This window comes from Tenrec ecaudatus, chromosome 10, assembly GCF_050624435.1.
Source record: "Tenrec ecaudatus isolate mTenEca1 chromosome 10, mTenEca1.hap1, whole genome shotgun sequence".
NCBI lineage: Eukaryota > Metazoa > Chordata > Mammalia > Afrosoricida > Tenrecidae > Tenrec > Tenrec ecaudatus.
In genome coordinates, this window is record NC_134539.1 from 74,916,889 (window position 1) to 74,939,173 (window position 22,285).

Genomic DNA, 22,285 nt, shown 5'->3' on the forward strand with positions numbered 1-22,285 from the left:
TGTGAGTCAGCATTGACTCAATGGCCATGAGCTTGTTTTTTTAGGGGGAGCAGTGACTGAGCCCTAACCACTAGCCCACCAGGAATCAGGAATTGTCTCTGAATGTCCCCTGTGGGTGAGAAACAGCAGCTAAGATCTGCTGTACCTCCAAATACCTGGGATGGGGAGGGGAGTCACACTAGCCCTGGACCTGAAAACAAAGCAATCAACCCTCCAGGGAGGACTCAAAGGCCAGCCAGGTTTAGGAGCCTATTCTGTTTTCCCAAAGAAGGTCACCAAAGCCATGCCACAAGCCCTGTGACTGCCATCAGGTCCACATGACAGGTGACAATGGAACTGAGCCCCCACCCACCACCTCGCTTCACCCCATGCTCAAGGCCACGTCTCTAACTTGGACGCTTTAGTTCCGTGGCAAGAATGGTGACTGCTCCAGCTGTGACTACGACAAAAATCACCCATGGCTTTGGGTGGGACTTCTGCTGGGCCCAGATGCTGTGTGTGGAGGGGGCAGATACGGGCAGGTGGCGGATCATTTCGCCAGGCTCAGAAAAGGGAGACCTAGGTAGAGAGACTGAGCAGAGGGCCTGACCAGACAGGATACCAGAATGCCACAGGGAGTAATGAGTTAATGCACTGGCTGAGCAGTAGCCTTGTGGGGTGGGTAGGCGAAAGGGGAAGCTGGGAGCCAGACCTAGATGTTTAGCTCCAGGCAAGGCCCTGACTCCGGGTCCACCAGCCTTCTTCTGGTGGAACATTTGAGAATCCCAGGGCGAAAGGTGATCAACTTTGAGGGAATTGCCTGAGGCAAGGGAGTTGGGCCGCCTCTCAGCTCCCAGAGACCCAGCAAAGGAAGATACACACAGGGCAGGGACTGTTGGCAGCTCAGAGACAAGGAAAGTTTCTGAGAGCGAAAAACCCCAACCTTGTTACCATCAAGTAGATGCCCACTCATCGTGACCCTATACAGCTGAGAGGGCAGAATAGAATTGCCCATGTAGATTTAAAAAAATAATTTTATTGGGGGCTCTTAGAGCTCTTATCATAATCCATACATGCATCCATTGTGTCAAGCACATTTGTACATATGTTGCCACCATCATTCTCAAAACATTTGCTTTCTACTTGAACCCTTGGGATCAGCGCATTTACAATGAGCAGAAACCCGCCTTCCTCAGAGATGCTGGTGGGCTCAAACTGCTGACCTTGCAGTTCACAACCTAACCCGTAACCACTCTGCTACCAGGGCTCTGCTGAGAGCAAAGGCCCTGGGATGGTGTCTTCCTCTGGTCCCTGAATGTAAACAACAATGACAAAATGTTTATGGCCAGAAGGAATCTAGTGCAGCCCTTCAAAAGACTTGAATCTGTGGTTCTCCACCTTGGCCACCTCCTGGCCACCTGGGGCCCACCCATTGCCTACTGATCATTCCAGTTCACCCTACACAGAGTTTCTGAGGCTGTAAATCTTGATGGGAGCAGAGAGCCTCGTCTTTCAGAGAGGCTGGTGGGTCTGAACCTTGGCCTTTTCAGTTAGCAGTCCAAGGCTGCTTACCCAACAGCAAGGGAGGATGTTATCTGGGCTCCAGGCCATGCCATGTGGGGAGTTCCCCAAGACTCTGAGGTAGCAGGTTTGGGATGAAGCCTGGGCAAGGGGGTGGGGAGTGCTGCCCGCTCTCCTCATTCCTCAGGATGACCTCTATTTGCTGCCTACCTGGCTGCCCCAGGGTTAGGAGACACCCACAGCATCGGAACCCCTTTCCTCACCCTGGAGACACCTGACTTGGACACTGGGCACTTGGACCCTAGGAGCCCCAGGGGACAGTCCGGGCTGAGGCCACTGCTTTGAGGGGCCTGAGAGGACATGGCTGTCCACTCTGGAGGTTGTCTGTGGCCTTAGCACAGGAGCCCTGGTGGCTCTGGGGGGTTGGCATCGGGCGGTGGCCGCTTTCGGGGGAGCATGGAGCCTATCTAGTCCTGAAAACATTCAGTCTCAGCAGCCCTCCACAGGGCGCTAGAAGTCAAAGCAGGCTTGAGGCACCAAGGGGGACACCTGGCTCCCCTCCTCTCCAGCCCCTGCTCAGTTTCCTGTTCTTTCTCTTGCCCACCTCCCTCCTGAGTCTGAGAAGCAGCCAACCCCATCAGGAACTGGGTGGCCAAGGGAGGGCTGCCCTGTGCCAGGCAGACAGACCTGAAGCCCTTTGCAAGACGTGGGGCAGACGGCACGCTCCCCCTCCCCGCGGACCCCCTCCACCTCTATTTTTAGGCCCATTATTGTCCATTGTTGGGAGTATTTTTCCCCACTCCTTCCTCAGAAAGCAGATCGGGTTCCTCCAGGCAAAGCCATTTCTCCTTCCCCAGAGCTGGTGCGTGGGAGCACACACACTGCCAAATAGACATGAAATAAGTGAATTATCAAATAAGTGGATTAGCAGACTCCGTCATGTCTCAAAGGGCAAGGGTGGGGGGTGGCGGGTAGACACCACAGCCCCCCTCCCCAGCCCGCCTTCCTCCAGGCTGTCAGGGTGTGCTGGGGTGTGTGGGGGGGAGGGGGGGAGGTTGACAGGGACAGTATGCTCAACCAGCTTTCCTACAAGCGCGCGCACACACACACACACACACACACACACACACACGACAATTTCCTCAACCCACCAGGCATTTTCAGCTCCTCAGCCTGGACAGGAGCACTGGGCCTCAGGAGCACCAGGGAGTGTGTCCCAGGCCTCTCTCCTTAGAAGTGTGTGACCTGGGGCAAGTGGCTTAACCTCTCTGAGCTGCCTATTTCTCATCTTCAAAAGAGGGATAGCAAGATCGACTGCAAGTCTTCTGTGAGCTCCTTTAGGTCAAGGGCTGAAGGCAATGCTTGGATTTCTGTACTCCAACCCCCTTCCCCCACCACTGCTGATTCCATTCCATCTGATTTGTCTCTGACTCACAGCAGAACAGGAGGGCTGGTGGCATAGTGATTATGAGTTAGGCTGAAAACCATAAGGTAAGCAGTTTGAAACCACCAGCCACGCTGGGGGAGAAAGATGAGGCTTTCTACTCCCATAAAGAGTTATCGTCTCAGAAACCCACAGGGGCAGTTCTACCTCATCCTGAAAGGTTGCTGTGTTGGCCTCGATTGGATAGCAGTGAGTGAGAGAGTCATAACAGAACTGCTCCCTCCATAGGGTTTCTGGCACCAGACAGCCTCATCTTTTTCCTTTGGAGCAGCTGGTGGGTTTGAACCAGCAACCTCCGAGTTAATACCCTTATGCCTAGAGCCGTGCACCATGAGGGCTCCTCTGGTATATATAGTACCAACCAAACCCAACCCACTGGCATGGAGTCAGTTCCAACTTGTAGGGACCCTGCCAAGGATTTCTGAAGCTGCACATATTTTATGGGAGTAAACAACCTCATCTTTTCTCCCAAGGAGAGACTAATGGATTCGAACCACCTGAGAGCGCAGCCAGGGCAGGCACTTGCTAAGTGAGCTGGTGCAGTTCTTCCGGAAGGGGTGGCAGGGGCTATGGAAAGCTGCAGAAAGCCCTCAGACACGGAGAGTGGTGATTTACATAAAGACAAAGGCTGGTTTTTCCGTTTTGAACTCCCAGCCCACAGGTTCTCCTAAGCCAGCTGCTAGTCTAGAGCAAAGGGTGGATTCAGGGCAGCCTGGGCTGCCCCCCCCCCCCAGTGTTTGTGTGTGTGCATTTGTGAATGCATTAGAACATGCATGTGGTCATTGTTCTAGAAACAGGGTCATGGGTGCTGTGACTTCTAAAAGTGAGGAGCTTCCTCTTGGAGATATAAATTACTCTCCTAGCTGTCCGTGTGCTGCCTGGGCCTTCCTGGGTGCCTCAGTGCTCAGCTTCTCTCTCCCTCCCTCCTCCCTTCCATTCTCTCTCCCCTCTGACTCTCTAAGTTTCAAAGGCAGGGGTGCCAGAAGCAGAACTGAGGGATGCAGTGGGTCTCTGAGGTGGAAAGCCAAGATCTCTTGTGTTTGGGGCCGGAAATCTAATCCCAGAGAAGGGAAGCGACTTCCTCAGCCACCCAGTGCCTGGCAGCCAATCCACAGAGGAACCTGGACTGAGGGGCCCAGGTGGAGCACACCACCAGCCAGGTCTAGCTTGGTGTTTGGATGGCGCCTGGGCTGAGGGCAGAGACCCTTGGATGGATGGTGTCCCTGCTTCTACGTCTGTTCCTTGCAGGGGCCATAAGTGCAGCTTCTGCAGGCTGGTGACAGCGGAGTCCTTTAGAAAGGGGTCTGCGTCCCTTTGTGTCAGAGGGGGCCCCAGCTCTCCATCTGGAGGGGATCAGAAAGGTGACAAGTACAATCCCTGTTTGCGTCACCCCGAATGGGGACGGGAGCCCTCTGAGGCCACCCAGTGAGATCCTAGGGCCCCTCTTTCTGCCCATTCACAGCAAGGCAGGATGGTGCAGTGGTCAGAGCCCTGGAGACAGAGCCTGGCTATGCTCAGGCTGTGTGTACTTGAGTGAGTCTCTCCACCTCTCAGAGCCCCCCTTTCCTCCTCTCGATGTGTCTCTGTTTTATTTAGAGGATGTAGAATATCAGCACATGAAGAGCGTCACCCAGGGCTACATGCTGTGAGCCCCAGGGGACGTGATGACTGAGCTGGGCCAGTGGGTGTGCTGAAGAAGCACTGAGAAGCACACTCCGCTCCCCTCCCCTCCACCAGTGTTTGCTTCCGGAAGCTCCAGGACCTCAGTGTGCACTCTGGCCTGATGCTGGCAGGTGGTGGCCAATACTGACTTGGTAGTGATAGCTACTAACATCATGTCCTCTCTCCTGCCTCCCATGGCTTTGTCCCCAGTCACTGAGCAATGCCTTCCCACCCACCTTACAAAGCGCTGCCACAGCAGGGAGAACCAAGGCTTGTAGATGGGGTAGGGAGCCTCTAGGTCCCCTCAGGGCCTGCGAGAGCCAGCTCTGCGCACTGACAAGGGCCCTGTTGCGCGTGCACGCGCGCGCACACACACACACACACACACACAGAACAAATGCGTTAACCTCAGAGTCACCCTAACCTTGAAGGAGAGCTGACTGCAAGGGACTTCCAGACAGATGGCAGCGGACCCCTCCAAGGTCACAGCCAAGATATGGGTGGGTGGGTGGATGGAGAACTAGCATCCCTGTGACTCTAGTACATTCTTCATGGCCCTATGACTGAGCCCCTGGGTCTGCTCCCTCAGTGTGTGTGTTGGAGGGAGGGAGTGTCCAACCGGGCTTCAGTTTACCCAGGCAGGAAATGAGGAGGATTGGATTCCATCAGTGGTTAGCAGTAACCCTCGGACTTCCTGAAGTCGGGGTCTCAGGGGTCTGTGGTCTGGAGGAACTCTGCTCCAGGAACCAGACCCCTCACTTCCACCCACGTACACCCACTCTCACTACAGCCACGGTAACTTGTGTGTGAAGAGCGGGCATCTCTGCCCTTGTGTTAGCGAGTCTCTAAGACGCCTTTCAAAAGCACTTCCCCTTGGAGTAGAGGGATAATGACCACCAGCATCTATTTAACTCAAGGAGCTCTGGCTGGTGTAGTGGTTATGCCTTGGGCTGCAATCCGCAGGGTCAGCAGTTCAGAACCACCAGCAGCTCCGCAGGAGAAGGCCTGGGCGGTCTACTCCCATCAGCAGTTTTAGTTACAGTCTCAGAAACCCACAGGGGGTCACTGCGGGTCAGCATTGTTGGATGGCAGTGAGTGTCTCCTTTTTGAAGGAGGCCTGGGGGTTCAGTGGGTTACACATTGGCCTGCTGATCCCCAGGTCAGCAGTTCAAACCCACCAGCATCTCCATGGGAGAAGATGGAAACCCCCTATGGGTGGTTCTTCTCTGTGGGTCTGAAGCAACTAACTCCAAGGCAGTGAGCCTGAGTTTTGAGTCTGAATTTGGGGGTTGTTTCATTCCACCCTACCGCAGGTTGCAATGAGTCGGCATTGACTCCGCGTGTCATGTGAAAACAGCAACAAATGTTCAAGGACCACCTACGAATGAACGAAAGTGGCAAAGGTGGAGGCAGAATCTGATGCCTGCTTGGCAGGGGTTGGGGTTGGGGGTTGGGGAGGTGAAGCAGAAGCTAGAAATATTTCCAGAGAGAAGGCTCAACACCCCCTCCCCACTGAGCCTCCTCTTTGAGGGAGAGGCGGGACTTTAGCATCTCAGCCTAGAATGGAATCTGGGGAAAAAAGAAGAGGGGGGAGGGAGGGGGGAGCGTTTGGGCCTCTCCTCTGGCTAATAAGGGTGCTGGCTAGACTGTGAGGGATACAGGGTAAGGAGTGGGAGCCCCATTCTCTGATTGGGGTCCCTCTTTGGCCCGGGGGCAATCAAAGCTGAATCCTAAGCTCCCAGAAGACAGCTGGCACTCACTCAGGAAGGCTGGATGAAGCTGGTAAACCCTGACTTGGTACAGTTGGGGAAATGGAGGCCAAGGGGCTTGGCCTCAGACCCTGGGCAGCAGCAGAAATGCTTTGCCTGGGCCTGACATTCCCTGGCTCCCATTCCGCCTTCATCTGCTCTAACATGCTGCCCCCCACCCGCAGTTGGTGTGTGCTTGGGGAATTAGAAACACATTTTCATATATTTAAGCAAATTCGCTCCCACTGGTAAACAAATCAGATCCTGCGCAGCCACGCCACACAGAGCTGGTTTCTGCATCGCCTGCTGGTTCCCACGGTGCCTAGAATACAGGTTCTCTGCCAGGAAGGCGCAAGTAGCTATGGGGACCATGATCACAGGCGGAGTGGTGGGGGGCCTCGTTCCTGGGGAACAGCTGTGACAGGGCACAGGGCAAAGGAGCCCCTCTTTGTTCAGTTTGGCAAGTTCTGTTCCTGTCCTAGGGCCCAGGACACCATGTCCGGTAGATTCTGGCCTTCCGCATGTATTGCTTTCCCGCCCCACTCTGCCTTTGGCTGGGCCTGCAGTCTCCCCTCTCCAGACCCTGGGGAGCAGGTAGGACGCAGAGAGAGAAGTGTGGATCCAGCTCCAGTGTTTAGCGGAACCTCTTCTGCCTGTCCTTTTCTGTTTTCACTGCAATTCTTCCTGCTGTGAAGCTCTGGCATGAACGACTGGAAGCCCCTCTTTGGTTGTGTCTAGTCTGAGGGGAAACCTGAGGCTCAGGCCACTGAGGACTTGGACAAAGTCTCACAGCCAGCACGTGGTGGAATACGTAGTCTTGGGAGGCCCTATCTCCCTGCTACCAAATCCCCAGTTCTGAACCACAGCCTGGTGCAGCCTGCCTGCTGTCTGTCTGTCCCTCCCCTGCTGATTACATGTGGACTTCAAGGCAGCTTATGATATGACATGCAATTAAAGCCAGAAAAATGACAACATATTGAGAATCAGGGGAATACAGAGGTGGAAGATGAGCCCACAGAAAAGACAAGGAGGAGGTGGAAACCCTTAAGGGCCTGTCCTGCCGAGTTCTAGAATCTTTGGAAGGATATGTCCTGCAGGCCCATCCCTTCTTCACTGCCCCCTCTCCCCCATCCTGCTCCCTGTTCTTCATGGACATCTAACCCCAAACCCCTCCCCTTCAGGAATACCTGGGGCAGGGTCTCCCCCTGGAGAAGGCAGTCAGTTGCAGCCCTGGTGTGGAGGCCTCATGCCCTGTGCCTCCCCAGTGGGCCTGTCTCAGCAGGCAGCACTGCCCACCTCTCACCCCCCCCCCCACAGGAAGGCGACATCACTGTGCAAGGAGATGTCACTGTGGGAACTATTCCTGTCCTAGCTGGGCCCTGCCTGGGGCATTTCAAGAGCTTGAGCATCTTTAACGAAGGAAGGCATCTCAGGCTCCAGACTCAGCAATGGAGCTGGCCGCCCGCCTGCAAATGCCCTCAACACACTCCAAAGGGGCAGGAAGGACAGGAGGCGGCGGGTAGGTGGGTGGGGGGTTTCCATGCTTCCTCTTTCCTGATCTGAATCCTAGCTTTTCCTTCCAGACTGCAGCCTAATTCCACGTCCTCCAGCTAGCTTTCCTGGATCCCACCACCCTTCCACTCCTGGATCACACCCATCCTTCTGTTCTGGAAGCACTGATTGAGCACTGGAACAAAGACCCAAAGATGGACAAGACAGCACCTGCCTTTGATGGGCTCAGAGTCCGTCTGGGGAGCGAACACTGGGGCTACAGAGCAGTGGAGTCCCTGCATGGCACAGTCAACACTCTCGGCAGTGACTGGTCCAAAGGTTGGGAGTTTGTGTCTACCCAAGGGTGCCTCCGAAGAGAAGCCTGATAGTGTAGTACTGGGCTGGGGGTGGGACAAATGCTCATTGCAAACCAGGGAGCAAGTTCTGTTCCCACACAGCTGGGGCCACTCCGCATGGGAATCAGCTCTAGGCCCTAGGACTGGTCTGGAATATTCATTCCACACCAATGGGCTACTTGGGTTGAGCTCCGAGGCCAACTTTGTGGAAACACGGCTCATAGAGGTGAGAACACAAAAAGGAGGTCACTAAGCATGACCAATGGGGACCCTCCCACTCAGGGGGTCCTCCTCCTGGAGGAGGCAAGGTTCAGCTTCCAAAATCCAAAGCTCATTATCACTGAGTTGATTCTGACTAAGGGCAACCTCCCAGGCCAGGGTGGAACTGCCCCTGCGGGTTTCTGAGTCTGTGACTCTTTACTGGAGTAGAAAGTCTCATCTTTCTTCCTCAGAGTGGTTTTGAACTGTGGACCTTATGGTTATCCACCCAATATATAACCACTAGGTCACTAGCTTGAGCCTTGAAAGCTGGCCAGTTGGGGAGAGACCTGCCCTCAGCCACCTGTCGGCAGCCAGGGACAGTCTTCAATGCCCGTTGTGAATCTCTTGGTCTACACTTAGACTTCTTGGCACACCCACAGAGTTCCTGATCTAAGGTCAGCCCCTGGAGATGTCTGCCGAAGGGCAGGTGTGGGTGTAGGTGTGGGTGTGGGGCCCTGAGCCAGCGAGCCTGTGTCAGTTGGGCATTGCCGGCTGGGACACTTGCTTGAACATGGGGTGGGTGTCTGTGACTGTGCTCTGTACACAGGGAGGAGCTGTCTGCACTCCTCAGCCCTGCAGATAATGGGACTGGGTACACAGGGGTGCAGAGCGGGCAGTGTGCTCTGATCCAGCAGGAAGTGAGTGTTCAAAGGGGGACCAGAGAGGCCTTCTCTTGATTTTCCACCAACTCCAAGGCTCCTCTGGGTTCCAGAGACTGCCTTCCATAGAGAGTTCAACGTTGATCAGCTTCAACATAGAAAAATCTCCCTCACAAACTCACAAAGTCACAAAGTCACTGCCATCGAGTCGACTGTAACTCACAGTGGTCCTTAGGACAGGATGGAACTGCCCCTCTGGTTTCCAAGTGTGCCACTCTCCATGGGAGTAGAAAGCCTCCTCTTGATCCCTCAGAGTGGCTGGTGGTTTTGACCTGCCGACCTCGGGGCTAGTGGCCCCGTGTGTAACCCCTATACTACCAGGGAAAAATCAGGAGGCATTAGACAATATGATCCTATTAAAAAGCCTCGCACCAGAATGGAACGTATACTCTCAATTAAGTACTTTCAGAGAGGGGCTTCTTCTCTTTACAGAGGGAAACGGAGGGCCGGAGCTTTTGAACGAGTCCCCCCCCCCGGCCCCCCATCACCAGAGTCCAACTGGGAGGCTTGTGCTATGCTGGATGCCACGCTGCTTCTCTCTGGGTCTTCTCAGAGTAAAGCACCAGCCCTTCCCTTGGCCTCAGCCCTCAACTTCAGCCCCTCCCTTCTGGGACTCCTTCAGCAGTGACTTCCTGCAAGTGCCTCGTGGGGTCCACAGCCGCCTCCCCAAGTCCCTCCATTAACCAGAGGCCTCATCTACCACAAAACAGCTTAGTGTGACTCTGTGGGTCTCCACCCCACCCCCCCAAGTGGTTTGCTTTGGTCTCAGATGCACCAGGAAAGGGTCTCTTCCTCCTCTCTTGCAGGGACTGGGGGGGCCGCCCTGGGACCTCGTCTTGTGTGCCTTCCACCCTGAAAGGGTCCTGGGGATTGCAGTTGCCCTGCTGTCTGCCACCAGTGCTGTTCCCTCCTGCCCTTGGCCCTGCAGCTCCCCCAAAGCCTGGGCCTCTTCTCAAGGCGCCCACCGCCCGCCGTCATTGAAATTGTGCCCTTGCCCAGGAATTCTCGGCTGAGAGCTCATCCCTATTAATTCTCATTGTGCATTTAGAGCCAATAGGTTTTTATTTATTCATTTATCTTGTCTTCCTTCCTCCTCCCCTTCCTCACCAGGTTGGAATTTACAATGCCATTCTCAGGTGGCCTTGTGGAAGGACAAGGCAGGCTGGCTTGGGGTGAGAGGATGTCGTACCCCTGCCCTGAGGCCCTCTGGGGCTCAGGCTCTGGATTGGCTCTGGGGAAAGATCCAACACCTGCCTGGGGAAGGGCCAGGCGAGGGGCATCAAGAAAGTAGGGACCAGGGCAGGGGGGCAGGGGTATGTGGGGGGGTATCTGGCCCCCACAGGGTACCCCCTGGTGGCCAGTCCATCTTCTGGCGGGATGGGGCTGGAGGTGGTGAAGCTTCCAGCAGCCCAGAGACAAGAACCTCAGGGCAAGGTGTCCTAAAGGTGCAAGAGGGAGCTGTCTGGGAAGAAGACCACCGGGAGGGTCAGAATGATTACATGGGTGAACAACTACCCCAGCCACAGCCAGGACACGGGGATAGCGCTGCGCCCTCCATCCCATCAGCACCAGCCCCCGCAGCCGCCCGCATCTCTGCTTCCCTGGGAAAGAGACCCAGCAGAGGACTCAGGGATGGCCGAAGCTCAGAGGACCGGCCCTGCAGCCTCCTGGGTACTCCCTGGCCCCTGCCACAGACCAGTTCCCTGCGTGGCTCTGCTGTGTCTACAAGTGATGACTTAGCCAGGACTTTGCCACCCTTTTCTGACCCCTAAAATGGGATTCGCCTGGGGTCAGCCGTGGAGCGCTGTAAGATTTCCTAAGCTGCACTCAAAGGTCCACTCGGGGAAGTCTCAGAACATGGGCACCAGAGTTTGACTCCATCCAGAGGGGACCCCACTCCCACCCCCTGCAGAAGCCAGGCCCCCAGAAAGCTGCTCTCCACCTGCCGGGGCAGCATGCCCCTCCTCATGGGCTGCACACTGGTCATCCGAGGCAGGGCTGGAGGGCAGCCTGTCATGAAATACTGAAGTCCATCAAGCAGGTGGTGAGATGCTGAGCACCTACCTAACCTAAGAGCTTGGAGATTCGATTCTCCCTCCCCTGCCCTCCTCGCCAGTCTCCCTCGTTCTCTACAGATACATGCCTAGACGGAGCTCCAGAGCCAAGGGCATGCTCAGCAGGCTCTGGACAGAAGGCCTCAAACCTGCATTGGAGGGAAGTGTCTGCCTGTCAAGCCCTTGCTGGGAAGCTGTCCTGGTGGATTTTAGTGAATTCTCATTTAGCTGCCCCACTTTCCCCAGGCCCCCACCCTCCACCACTGCCTCCTCCCCCCAGACACCAGAAAAGACAAAACTAAAATACAGTCAAAACTTTCCATCTGAGAAGCAGAAGTTGACTGTCCCTGGGAGGGTTAGGGGCGCCCCACTGGCTGGAGATGCAGAACAGGGCTGGGCTCCCACCCTAGTTTGCCCGTGACCTTCAGGGTTCTGTCCCCTTGCTCATCTGGGAAAGAGAAACCTAGGGATCCCAGAGCAGAAATCCCCACCGACAATTCAGTCCCTAGGCTCCCAGCCCCCTCATTCCTTCCCTCTGACATCTTCCTCTTCTCCCCAGGTGGCTCCCTGGCAGCCCAGCCAACAACCCCAGTGACAGCCTTATCTCTGCTGATAAATCCAGCTGTCACACCTAGCAGTGTGATGGGGCTGAAGCTGCCCCGTGGGAGCAAAGCATCCTCTGGCGAGTGGGGTGAGAGGGCTGCATCTGCCGCACAATCACCCAGGAGCCCCGGAGGCTTCCCCCAGGACAGGGCAATGTGTCCCGGTCCACTCCTGTCCCATCAGCCCTTGCAGCCTGGCAGGAGGCCAGGCAGGGAACCCGTTGAGTATTGCTCAACAGCAGGGGGGTCCTCCGAAGACGAAGTTGAGCTTAAGTGACCTTGAACCAGACACACTCTGCTTGACACACAGCATCGCCACTTCCTAGTGTGTGACCTTCAGGAGTGTCTTCCTGACTACTGCCTCCGTTTCTCTATCCGTCCATGGAGAAGGACACCAGCCAACATCTGCGAGGCAAACCAGCCTATCCTGGGCGCTATGACTGTGCACTGCTGGTGTCCTCGTTTTACAAATAAGATGACAGAGCCCAGACATGCCACTGGGCCAGACCCCACACCCTAAAACTCCAACTCTTGGCAACACAACATCTACCTGGCTGGGCTGAGGGAGGACTCGATGGAATGGCCCGTATGGAACTCTTAGCCCTGACTCCCGCTGCTCAGACTACGTGATGCCTGTTGTTAGTGTGCTGCCATGCCTGTGATGCTGCTCCATGACTCTAAGACCCCGTCTTTGTCTACCTTGGGGACTCAAGTGACAAGCCTGCCTCTCCCCTGACATATCCGGTGACACTTGAGGGAGGACCTAGCAATGGAACTGGGAAAGGCCCCGCCTCACCGCCTCTTCTGGCTTGTCCCTCACTTTCCCCTTCATGGTGACCCCCCTGTGCTTCCATCAACCGTCCACGGCAGAGCGCATGCCCAGTGCCTGTTGTCCTGTGCTTTCGCACGGCTGTCAGTTGGGCTGGATTGGCCGTGGACACATAGAGAGAGGTGGAAGGGCAGCACTGCCGCTCCCTCACTTGCCCACCACCACTCACCACTCACTTCCTGCAAAGGAGGGCAAAGCTTATCTGCGAGGCTGGGGCAATGCGATTACCAGCTGACATGATGGTCAGCTTACCGAGAATGTCCTCACCCAGAGAGTAATATCACCTGATCCCAGAGTTCTTTGGGGTGGCTTTGACATGGGCACAATCCCAAGCTGGGGCCCGAAACCCGGTCCCAAACCACGCCACAGCTTTGCATCTCGCCCCTCCCATTCTGTCCACCCATCCATCCGGAGGGTCTCTCTGGCCTCCCTGGGCCTGGGCCGGGGCCCCTGGAACAGCAGTGGACTGACTTACGTGGGAGCAGAACCTCTCAGGGGGGTCTCCGCACGTGATGCCTGAGGGCTCCACCTTCACCTTGACGTAGTCCTTCAGGCGCATCACCTTGGGCTGGCAGGCGTAGAACTCCCAGGTGGGGCCTTCGTCCGTGGTCACCCAGGATTTGCAGATGTCATAGTTCCCAGAGGCCATTGGGAGGCAGCGCAGGAAGAGCGCCAGCAGGTGCAGCATGGCTGCGGAGTCCACGGGGGAGTGGCCCTGAGAGGCCCTGGAGAGGCAGCGAGCGGGTCAGGTGGGACTTGCAACCTCAGCATGGAAATGCCACATTTACCAAGCAACGGTGGCCGGGGTGTCCCAGGGACTGGAGCACTGGTGGTGTTCAAACAGCGACGAACTTGCTTTTTCAAAAAGGCTGGGGCGGAAAATTCAGAGCCAGCGTTTCTCAGACTGCTGATGGGCAGATCAAAAAGTTGCCCACGAGTTGGTGTCCTGTTAACCTTGGCATTACACCTCTCCCAAGAGGTGCATCTGATCAAAACAGGCCGACTCTCAAATTGTGACAGTGGATGGAAATGGGATAAGGAGACGATCCGCAGGGATCTGGCATGAGGCCGGATCAGATAGTTTTTAATTTTTGTCCTTCCAATCAATCCAGGGCTTCAGCGGGCCTTTAACGTGTGGTGTGTGCCACGCAACTGCAGAAGGACCCTCCGGCCTGCGTTGTAAAGATAAGATAAAATCAGGAGGCAGACACGGGAGCAGGAAGCATGTTACTCTTTGGGACTGGACAGCGTCTCAGACCAATACAAGAGGTTTCTTTTCATATGGGTTGGAAGTAACAGCAACCGTGTGGCTGGCCGGAAAAATAAGAATGCTCCGGAGACGTTAACCGGGAGAAGGTCATGTGGCTGGACTCTGGTAAGGAGAGGCACTGATGGGGGCCTGCTGACCTTGGCCTGTGGCCATCGGCAACTTATTATGAAGTGTCTGAGGCTTCAGTTCTCAAATCCAACCAGGCTTGTCTTTCATTGTAGGAAGGGAGGGTAGAGAGTTCATTAGCAACAACACCTGCAACAAATTAAAAAAAAAAAAAGAAAAAGAGGGCGGGGAGATAAAGACGTATAAGAACAAAAGCTCTCTGGCAAAATGTGCAAAAAAAAATGAGGTTGCATTAGCAAGGCCTCCCGAGAAAACTGGGTTATTTTTATTAAATATTGGAGTTGCACATTTGGAGATTTAGCATCTTATTAAAAAAGTGATACGGGGGGGGGTCCTTCTCATCGGCGGTGGGGCTAGTGGGCGGGGGAGGTGTGGGGTCAGCAACCTTGCCCCTGTTCTGGAGTCAGCAGCCTTCTAAAACAAACATTCCCAGAAGCAAAGACCCAGTAGCTGCTTTGCAACACCATGATGGAGAAGTCAAAAGGTGGAAGCTGTTTTCTGTGGAAGTGGGAAGCAGACAGAGTGGTCCATTCAGAAGCCAGTGATTAAGAACCGGGTGCAGATAAACATCTCCCCAAACATAGTCACAGCCCAAAATGGAAATTTATTATTTTTTCCCCAAAAGAAGAAACGGGCGAGAGAAAAAACCTTTCTGAGGAGTGACCAGGTTCTGTCCTATTAGATGTTCTGACCAAAGCTAAAGTTTGCAACCATTCTTAGAGGCCAGGCATGTGAATGGATCATCCAGGCCAGGCGAGCAAATGATTGCCAAAGGCAATCAGTTCAAAGCCTAAATAAACATAAGAAACATGATGCTGCATGGTCAGGACGCACGCACAGCTCTTACTAGCCCTGTTCCAGATACCTGATACATCACGGGGACAATCCAGGCCCAAGACCAGCGTGGGATTCCAGCCAGAAACAGCAGCCACAGGGCAAAGGTTATCACCGCTAATCGCAGCAGATGCGCCTCCATAATTAATTATTCTGATTGTTATCCCTAGGATTATTGCATTTACATCCCCAAGCCCCACCCCAGCGTAGGTGGGGACCCTCAGCCTGGCTCTCTCACCTGACACCCGCTTCAGCCATTTGTCGACGCAAGGTTCCCCACCCCCACCCCCCACTCACCACCCGGTCACAAACAAGGTCCTCAGGAAAAAAATGACAAGCCGGCCAGACTCAGGGCGGGTACGCAGCACCTTCGCTTGGACCCAAGATCTCCAGCCTCTGCCCCACCCCCACCAGGCCCGGTGGCCACCGGCGCTGGGGGCTCATCCGTCTACATTAGTGCGGACCCTTCCCCTCCGTCCAGGGAAGGGCTCTTGATGGAGATGAATGAGCAGCCCGCGGGAACCACAATTTCACAGCCCTTCTCTGGCTGTTGAAAAAGAAATCTTTTCTTTTTTCTTTGTAGCGCCCGTCCGGCCTGGAACGCACCCCTTTGCTAGAAAACTCGCAAAAAGAACCCGCCTGCGTCTATTTTTACAGCCTGAGAAAACGTAGTAAAAATAAAATCGCGCGGCCGGCCCAGGTTTGGACCGCTGGAGCGCAGTTCTGCGGCGCGCAGAAAGCAGCACGTCCCTAATGAATTCTTGCCACCGCGGACGCCCAACTGTTCTCGAGCCGGTCGGCAGCTCCCGCCGCACGGGGACCGCGCCAGCGTCAGCCTGCGGTTCGCCCGGCGGCCCCGGCGGCGGCGTCCTCGGTCGCAGGGCCCGTGGCTGCTCCGGGCACCCGAGGCTCTGGCCGCGGGCCGGGCGCGGGAGGTGGCCAGGCGGGCAGGCCCGGAGGCCCGTGCGAGCCGCGCACCGCACACCCCTCTGAATTGCTCTGCAGCTTCAGTTGGCTGAAATGACACGCGTTCCCTGGGAAATGAAGAAACAAAAAGGAAAGAAAAAAAGCCAACAACCACTAAATCTGCTGGGGTGGGATGGACTGGGGGGGGGGGGGCGTGTATATTTACAACAAATTCATTGGGCGTTGCTGCCATCGAAGGGGTAATTATGAGCTCAGCACGCGAATGTCACGGTGGGTTTTTGCCAAAAAGAAAAAGAAAAGGGCGGGGGGGGGGGGGGCGGCGGGGATGCAAGAGTCCCCGGAATAAGAAGACGGAAAGCGGGGAGCAGGCGGGCTGGTAGCGGGGCAGGGGGGGGGGGTCCGGGGCGAGTAAGACAGCGTCCCGTTGGGTTAGTTTCGCCTTGGAAATTAAATCTTCACCTGATATTATTAAGAAACTGCAGCTCCCAGAAACAAAACAGAAAAAATGGGCTTTATTTTCTTTTAAGAGTCCTCGGGAACCGAGGGGGGGGGCTGATAGCCAGGGTATTAAAACCCGAAAATTAGATTTTATCAGGATTTCTGAACTCAGATTTCTCTTTCTTATTGAATTAGCGCCTCTCGCAGCTGGCTAGACTCGCGAGCAAAGCAATCGCCTGTTCAGAGACGCCGCCTGCGCCCTCGCCACGTGGGACGTTGGCCGCGGCGGGCGCCCGAGCCGGGTCTCCCGGGATCTTGGGGCGGGGCTGGGGTCATTTAGGGGATGCCCCCCACCCGAGAGATTCCCTCTGTTTCACTGGACCGGGCTGCAAAGAGCACACTCAGCTGGGTGAAGACAAGTCTCTGGGGACCAGGAGGGAAAGGGGACCCACGCGGGCCGAGGTCACCTTCCCGCCCAACAACGTGGGCCGGGTCCCCGAGTGTCCGGTGCCCACCACCCGCCCAGCGGCCATTTCCCAGCCAGTGGCCTCAGTGCCTCCCTCTAGGGAGTCGCCCCCAGAGGCCCCCACGCCCTCTCAGCAGGGTGGCTGGGAGCCCAGGAAAGTTGGGCGCAGGAGCTTGGGCGAGGAAGTCGGCCTCGGTGGGGTGGTTGCGGCCGCGGGGGTGGGTCCTGCGGGGCCGGCGGGCGGTGTCACCCCGGGCTGCCGACGCCCAGGGGCAGGTGAGGGAGCCACCTCTGAGCCGGCTACAAACCGCGAGCGTAACGCGCGGAAGTGCCCGGCAGCCTCGCCACGGCTTTTTGCGTTTCTAAAGTTGTGTGCGAGCCACGAGAGCAATTAACAAGCACGCCTTTCATAACGCCCCGGCCGGCGCCCAGGGTGCCCTCTCACTTGGCACCGCCTCCCTTAATTAGCAGACACCCGAGCCAGGCGCCCGGGAATTACTCGTCTCCTTTGCCTCCCGGGTGTCACTGCTAGCAGCGACCCTGCCGCCGCCCCCCGCCGCCCGGGCGGGCAACTTACTCCTGAGCGCACAGGTCCCACGAGCCTTCCGTCTTCTTCCTCCTCCCGCCTGCCCGCCGCCACCGCGCCCCTTCGTTGCCGACCACCCGGTTCGGGGTGCCACCGCCCCCAGTCTCCCCGCCGCCCCCCCGCCCCCTCCAGCTGCCCACCCTTCCCCAGCACGAGAAGAAGTTTCCAACCGGGTCCGGCCCAGAGTTTTCTCTGCACAACTCCCAGCATCCCTTCCCGTTCGCAGAGGGACAGGAAGGGGGCTGCCCTAGAGGGTGACAGTCGAATTGGGTTGGGGGGGGGCGAGTAGCGCCAAGAGCAGGGTTCGCTAGCAAGATCCACCCGGTGCGGCCAGCCACTGACATCCCCGACACACACACACACACACACACACACACACACACACACACACACACACACACACTCCATGGGTGGGGGGAAAGTCAGGCTGGAAGACGAGCGAGCTACCAGCCTTCGAGGCTGCTGCGATTGCACACTCACACGCCCCTCTCGCGGCGGCTCCAGCCCTCCGCTAGTCACCGCCGCCACCCAATAACTTTTGCATCCGACCGCTCGCTGGGCTGCTGTGAGTGGCTCCTGGCTCCGGGAAAGCCTGCCTGGTCACCGAAGCTCTTTAAAAATGAAAGCAGGCTGGCCAAGCTGCAGCAGCTCTCCACCCCCCACCCCCGCCCCGCCGCCCGCCTTACCCGGGCTCGGAGCAGCTTCCCGGAGCCGAGACCCGGGCGGCTAGGACCGCCACCCTCTGCGCTCCGCCTCCCCCCTCGGGCTGGCGCTGGGTGGGGGCGAGGGCCGGAGTGCCCGGAGCCCTGGCTGGTCCCCGCGCCGCTCCCGTTGCTGCCGTGGCCGCCGCCGCCGCCGTCAGACTGGAGCTGGGGAGCCCTCCGGCTGCCGGAGGGGCCGCCCGCAGCGGTCCGGGAGACGCGGGCCAGTGGAAGGGGCCGCCCGCCCCGCCCTCATCGCCCGCCCGGGCCCAGCGGGAGGTCGCCACTAACAAGTGCAAACTTTTGGGGCCCCCTGGGCTGCGGGAAGTGGACCCGCGCTCCGGCGCCGGGCAGCCCCTGGCCTCGGTGGGCTCCGCCGCTGCTCGTCGGGGCGCTGGGGCATCCCCACCCCCTCCGGCCCCCCCAACCCTGAGCGGCACGGGCCAGATGGCAGGGCGCTTCACCGCCCGCCTGCACCGGGCTCCAAGTTAAAGCTGAAGCTAAATCCTCTAGCCATCACTCACGATCACCACCGGGCTTTTATCTCTCGGTCTGATCCGGGCTGCGTAACTTCCTCTGTGTGGCTTTAACACACCAGCCCACCACGGAGCAACGGTCTTCTTAAAGGTGCAGGAGGGAAATACTGCGAGGCTCGGAGGACGCGCCACGGCCCCGGGAGGGGGGCCTCCAGCAGGGGCGTCCCGGCGGGCTCGCGGCCAGGGTAGCCCCAGCGGGAGGCCGCGGGAGCGAGCCTGCTCTGGGAGGGGTCGCTGCCTACACATCTCCGCCGGGCCCGGGGGCTAGCGGGTCCCGGCGCGCAGAGCTCATCTTCGGCCCGCTCGGGTCAGATGCCGGTGGGGAGGGCGCCGCGGAGGCTGCTGCATCCTGCCTCCCACCCCTAAGGGCCAGGCCTGGGTGCCATCGCCCATGGGTGTGGGGGCTGCCCCACCGGCAACCAGGGAGGGGGCCAAGTGAGTCAGTCCCTCCCGCCCCTCAGCAGCCCAGGGATCATCCCTGCTCCCCTAGCTCCCTCTGCGAAGTACTGCCACCCAGAAGGCCCCAAGCAGTGGGTAAAGGGGTGGGTGGGTGGATTTGGGGAGATGGGGAGGGGGAGCGATCTGAGCGCACAACCAGAGCCTGAATACCAGCTGACACACCGCCGCCTCCACCCTCATGGGCCCTGCTTTTGATGAAGCCCAGCCAGCTCTGCAGGGAGCTCCGAGCAGGGGGCAGGGGAGGGGGCTGGCTGAGGGGCTTTGGCCTTCTGCCTTGGCCGGCAGCCAGGGAGGGGTGGAAGGGCTCCCGCAGGGGCCAGGGCAGAAGCTGTGGGGTTGGCAAGGCCGCTCAGCCCTGGCTCTCCACTCCTGTGGTGGGTGCCAGGCTGGCTCCTGGGCTTTCTGGGGAACCCCCCTGGGGTGGGATCTTGGTGCAGTGTCATTTGGATGCATCCAGAACAAAGGACTTGTAAAGAGTGGGAGAGAGACTGGTCCAAGGTCACAGAGGGTGTGAGAGATGGGAGCAAGGCTGGGCACCTCACTGTTTCTCCCACCCAGCCACCTTTCACCTCCACCTTCCCCATTCCCTGCTCCTGGCTCAACCCTGAGAGGAGGGTATTCTGCCCAATCACACATAGAATCTGGAGAGGAAGCAGGTAGAGGGTGCAAGATGAGAGCCTGTCCTCTGCTTTAATCACCACCACCACCACAGTAATCATAATCAAACATTTATTGGACACCTGTTTTATGCCAAGCTCCATGTGAACCAGTGGACGCACATTATCCACTGAGTCCTCCCAAGGCTCCTGAGACTTAAACGCTCTGAACAAATCCCCATGTTCAAGATCAAGTAACTTGCCCAAGGTCACACATCTAAAAAGGACTCTGGTCCAGAGGCAGGGCTTGCCGGTCCCTGGCCAGTGTCCTGCTGCTTCGGGTTCACCTGAACCACGGCCCAGACTGCTTCTGGGGAGGAGTGAGAAGTCAAGCATGAGTCCTTTCTTTTCCAAGGAGGGGGTCAAAATAAGGCCAGGGAGCATTTGCTCCAAGATCCCTCCCACCAGAGAGCCCCCCCCCCACCCTGAGCTGTCTGGTGGGTGGTGGGGCACAGATGCATGGTTACCTGCTCTGGTCTCAGAGCATAGAGCCAGAAGCTCCTCCAAGAGATCAGCCAGCAGCCTTATCATGATAACATTCGCCTTGCAGGCAGTGAGGAAGGGCAGAGTGTGGGGCTCCCCAGGAGGGTGAGTGATGACCTGGCTTGGCCCTTAGCCTGTTGTCCCCCGCCCCCCCCCCTCCCCGCAGGGCCATCAATCCCTGGGAACCAGCCTGCTCCTCCATCATCACCATGGTCTGCATGCTGTCATGAACAGCCAACCACCTGGGAAGGAGGCCTTTTATTTGTAGTTTATCTGAGCATGGTGTAGGGACCTGCCACGGGCCCTCCTTGCTATTGGCGGGTGGCTTAAGTGATCTATATGTAAAGTGATGAGCCATTTAGAATCATTTTGAAGATGCCTTCCTTTCAGCCTCCTTCCTCTGACACCCCTGTCTCTCCAACAAGCTGACGCCAACAGGCGTTTTGACGGACTTGTTTAGGAAGGTGTCTTCTGGCCGTCCCCATTTCCAGACGCTAAATATGACCAGCCAGCGGAAAGGCAGTGAGTGAGCTGTGGGTCAGGATAAAGGGTTGATTGGGCTCAGTCCCTTGGGGTGGGGTGGGGGTAGTAGTGGCTGTCATTTCTCTGTTTCCGGCCTCAGTTTCTCCATCTGCACCGTGAGGCGATTTACTCTGGCAGGTAGGTGGTCCTCGAGTTGCCAGCCTAGCAGCCTTGAGGAGATGGCAGCGGTGAGCCAACAACGAAGGGCTCATTTTCTGAGAGGGGAACAAATAGGAGGCCCGCCCTGGAGGGACCAGGTGGTCTGTGGACATTCATTTTTAAACGTCATTAAGGTACCTGATGACAAATGACCTTTTCCTCTGAAAAGCTGAGCGCCGGGGCAGTAAAGTGTTAATGATTCGCCCCCAAAGAAGCTCTGGCTCCCCTCTTGCCAGCGCCTAATCACGCTCTTCATTGGTGGGATTTGGGCTCTGCTGCATGGTTTTAATTTGAATTGTGTATGTGGAATTTACTATCAAAAAGCATCTGCAGAACAATGCATCTCATTTTATTCCATGTAGGGTTTTTTAAAAAGAATCTCTCTCTTTCTCTCTGTATATATGCATACATATGTACTGTGTATAAGAAAGCAGGTATTTCCCCTTCATCCTCCTGGTTCATATCTTTGTGTGTCTGGATATAATATATTGTCAAGGGGCTTCCAAAAGTTTACAGAAAATGGAATTAAAAAATAATGGGATTTCCCGTGGACTCTTTGAAGGCCCCTTCTGCATGGCTCCACTTCTTTGCAGTGAAGGGGCTAGAGGAGGCATGTGATGATCGCTGTTGTTGGACACTGTAGCCTTGGCCTTGACCCATAGCCACCCGGCGCACAACAGAAGGGAACACTGCACCACCTTCCCGATTGTTCTCCTGTTTGAGCTCATCTGTGCTGTCGCCGAGTCAGTCCGTCTTGTCGAGGGTCTTCCTCTATTTTGAGCCATAGGCCGTTATCAGGATACACACGCAAAAATAACCTACTGGCTTTGCAATGAGAGCAAACAGATGAGGTTTAGGCCCTTTGGGGGATTTCTGAGAACAAGAGAAGCCCTGACACAGACAGACAAAAGGACAGGCGGATGTCATGCCCACGCATCCCTGATGAAAACCAAGTCTAAGCTCAAACCCGAGCCCCTGCTGGGTTCTCACCCTTCTCCTCATCCACCACACCAAGACTGTGGTTCTTTCAGACACTCCTTGTCCCTTTGACCTTGAGCAGTTGGGAGGAGGAGAGAAGTAGGCAGTAGGATTCTGTGGACCAGCTCAGGACCATCGAGGGATTTCAAGCATCCCTGGGGCCCTTCCTTCTGCACCTGTGGCAGGTGCAGGGGAACAGAGCTCAAGACCCAGGCCCAGCCCTGCAGCCCCCCCCTGCAAGGTGACACCTTTAGGCAGTGGCAGAGGCTGCAAGAGACACCCTGACTCCTCCCTGCCAGTTCTCGGCTCTAATCTCTAGACCATACTCCCATTAATTATTATTACTGTATTAATCATACATGTGATTAATTCAGTAATGGTGATTCATAATTGATTGCATTTTATATGGCGCCTTTCATCCACCCATCTCCGAAGATGTGCACTGCCTGCAACAAGAGACATATAAAGCAGGACATGTTCGTTGCTTGCCTGCTGTTTCTTGGATACCCTTCTCTTTGCAGAGGCAGGGGGCTAATGG

At 56.7% G+C, this 22,285-nt stretch overlaps 1 protein-coding gene across 2 annotated transcripts in view; it reads right to left on the reverse strand.

The window, feature by feature from the left end:
* Nucleotides 1–18,539, reverse strand: part of NTNG2 (netrin G2) — an 81,774-nt gene extending 63,235 nt beyond the window's left edge. The window contains exons 1-3 of one of the 2 annotated variants that reach the window (XM_075560587.1): nt 18,479–18,539; nt 14,014–14,131; nt 13,082–13,778 (exon numbers count right to left, since the gene is read on the reverse strand). In XM_075560587.1, coding sequence (XP_075416702.1) covers nt 13,082–13,294 — 213 coding nt within the window. In that variant the 5' untranslated portion in view covers nt 13,295–13,778; nt 14,014–14,131; nt 18,479–18,539. The other variant, XM_075560586.1, reaches the window with a different exon arrangement.
* Nucleotides 18,540–22,285: the final 3,746 nt, after the last annotated feature.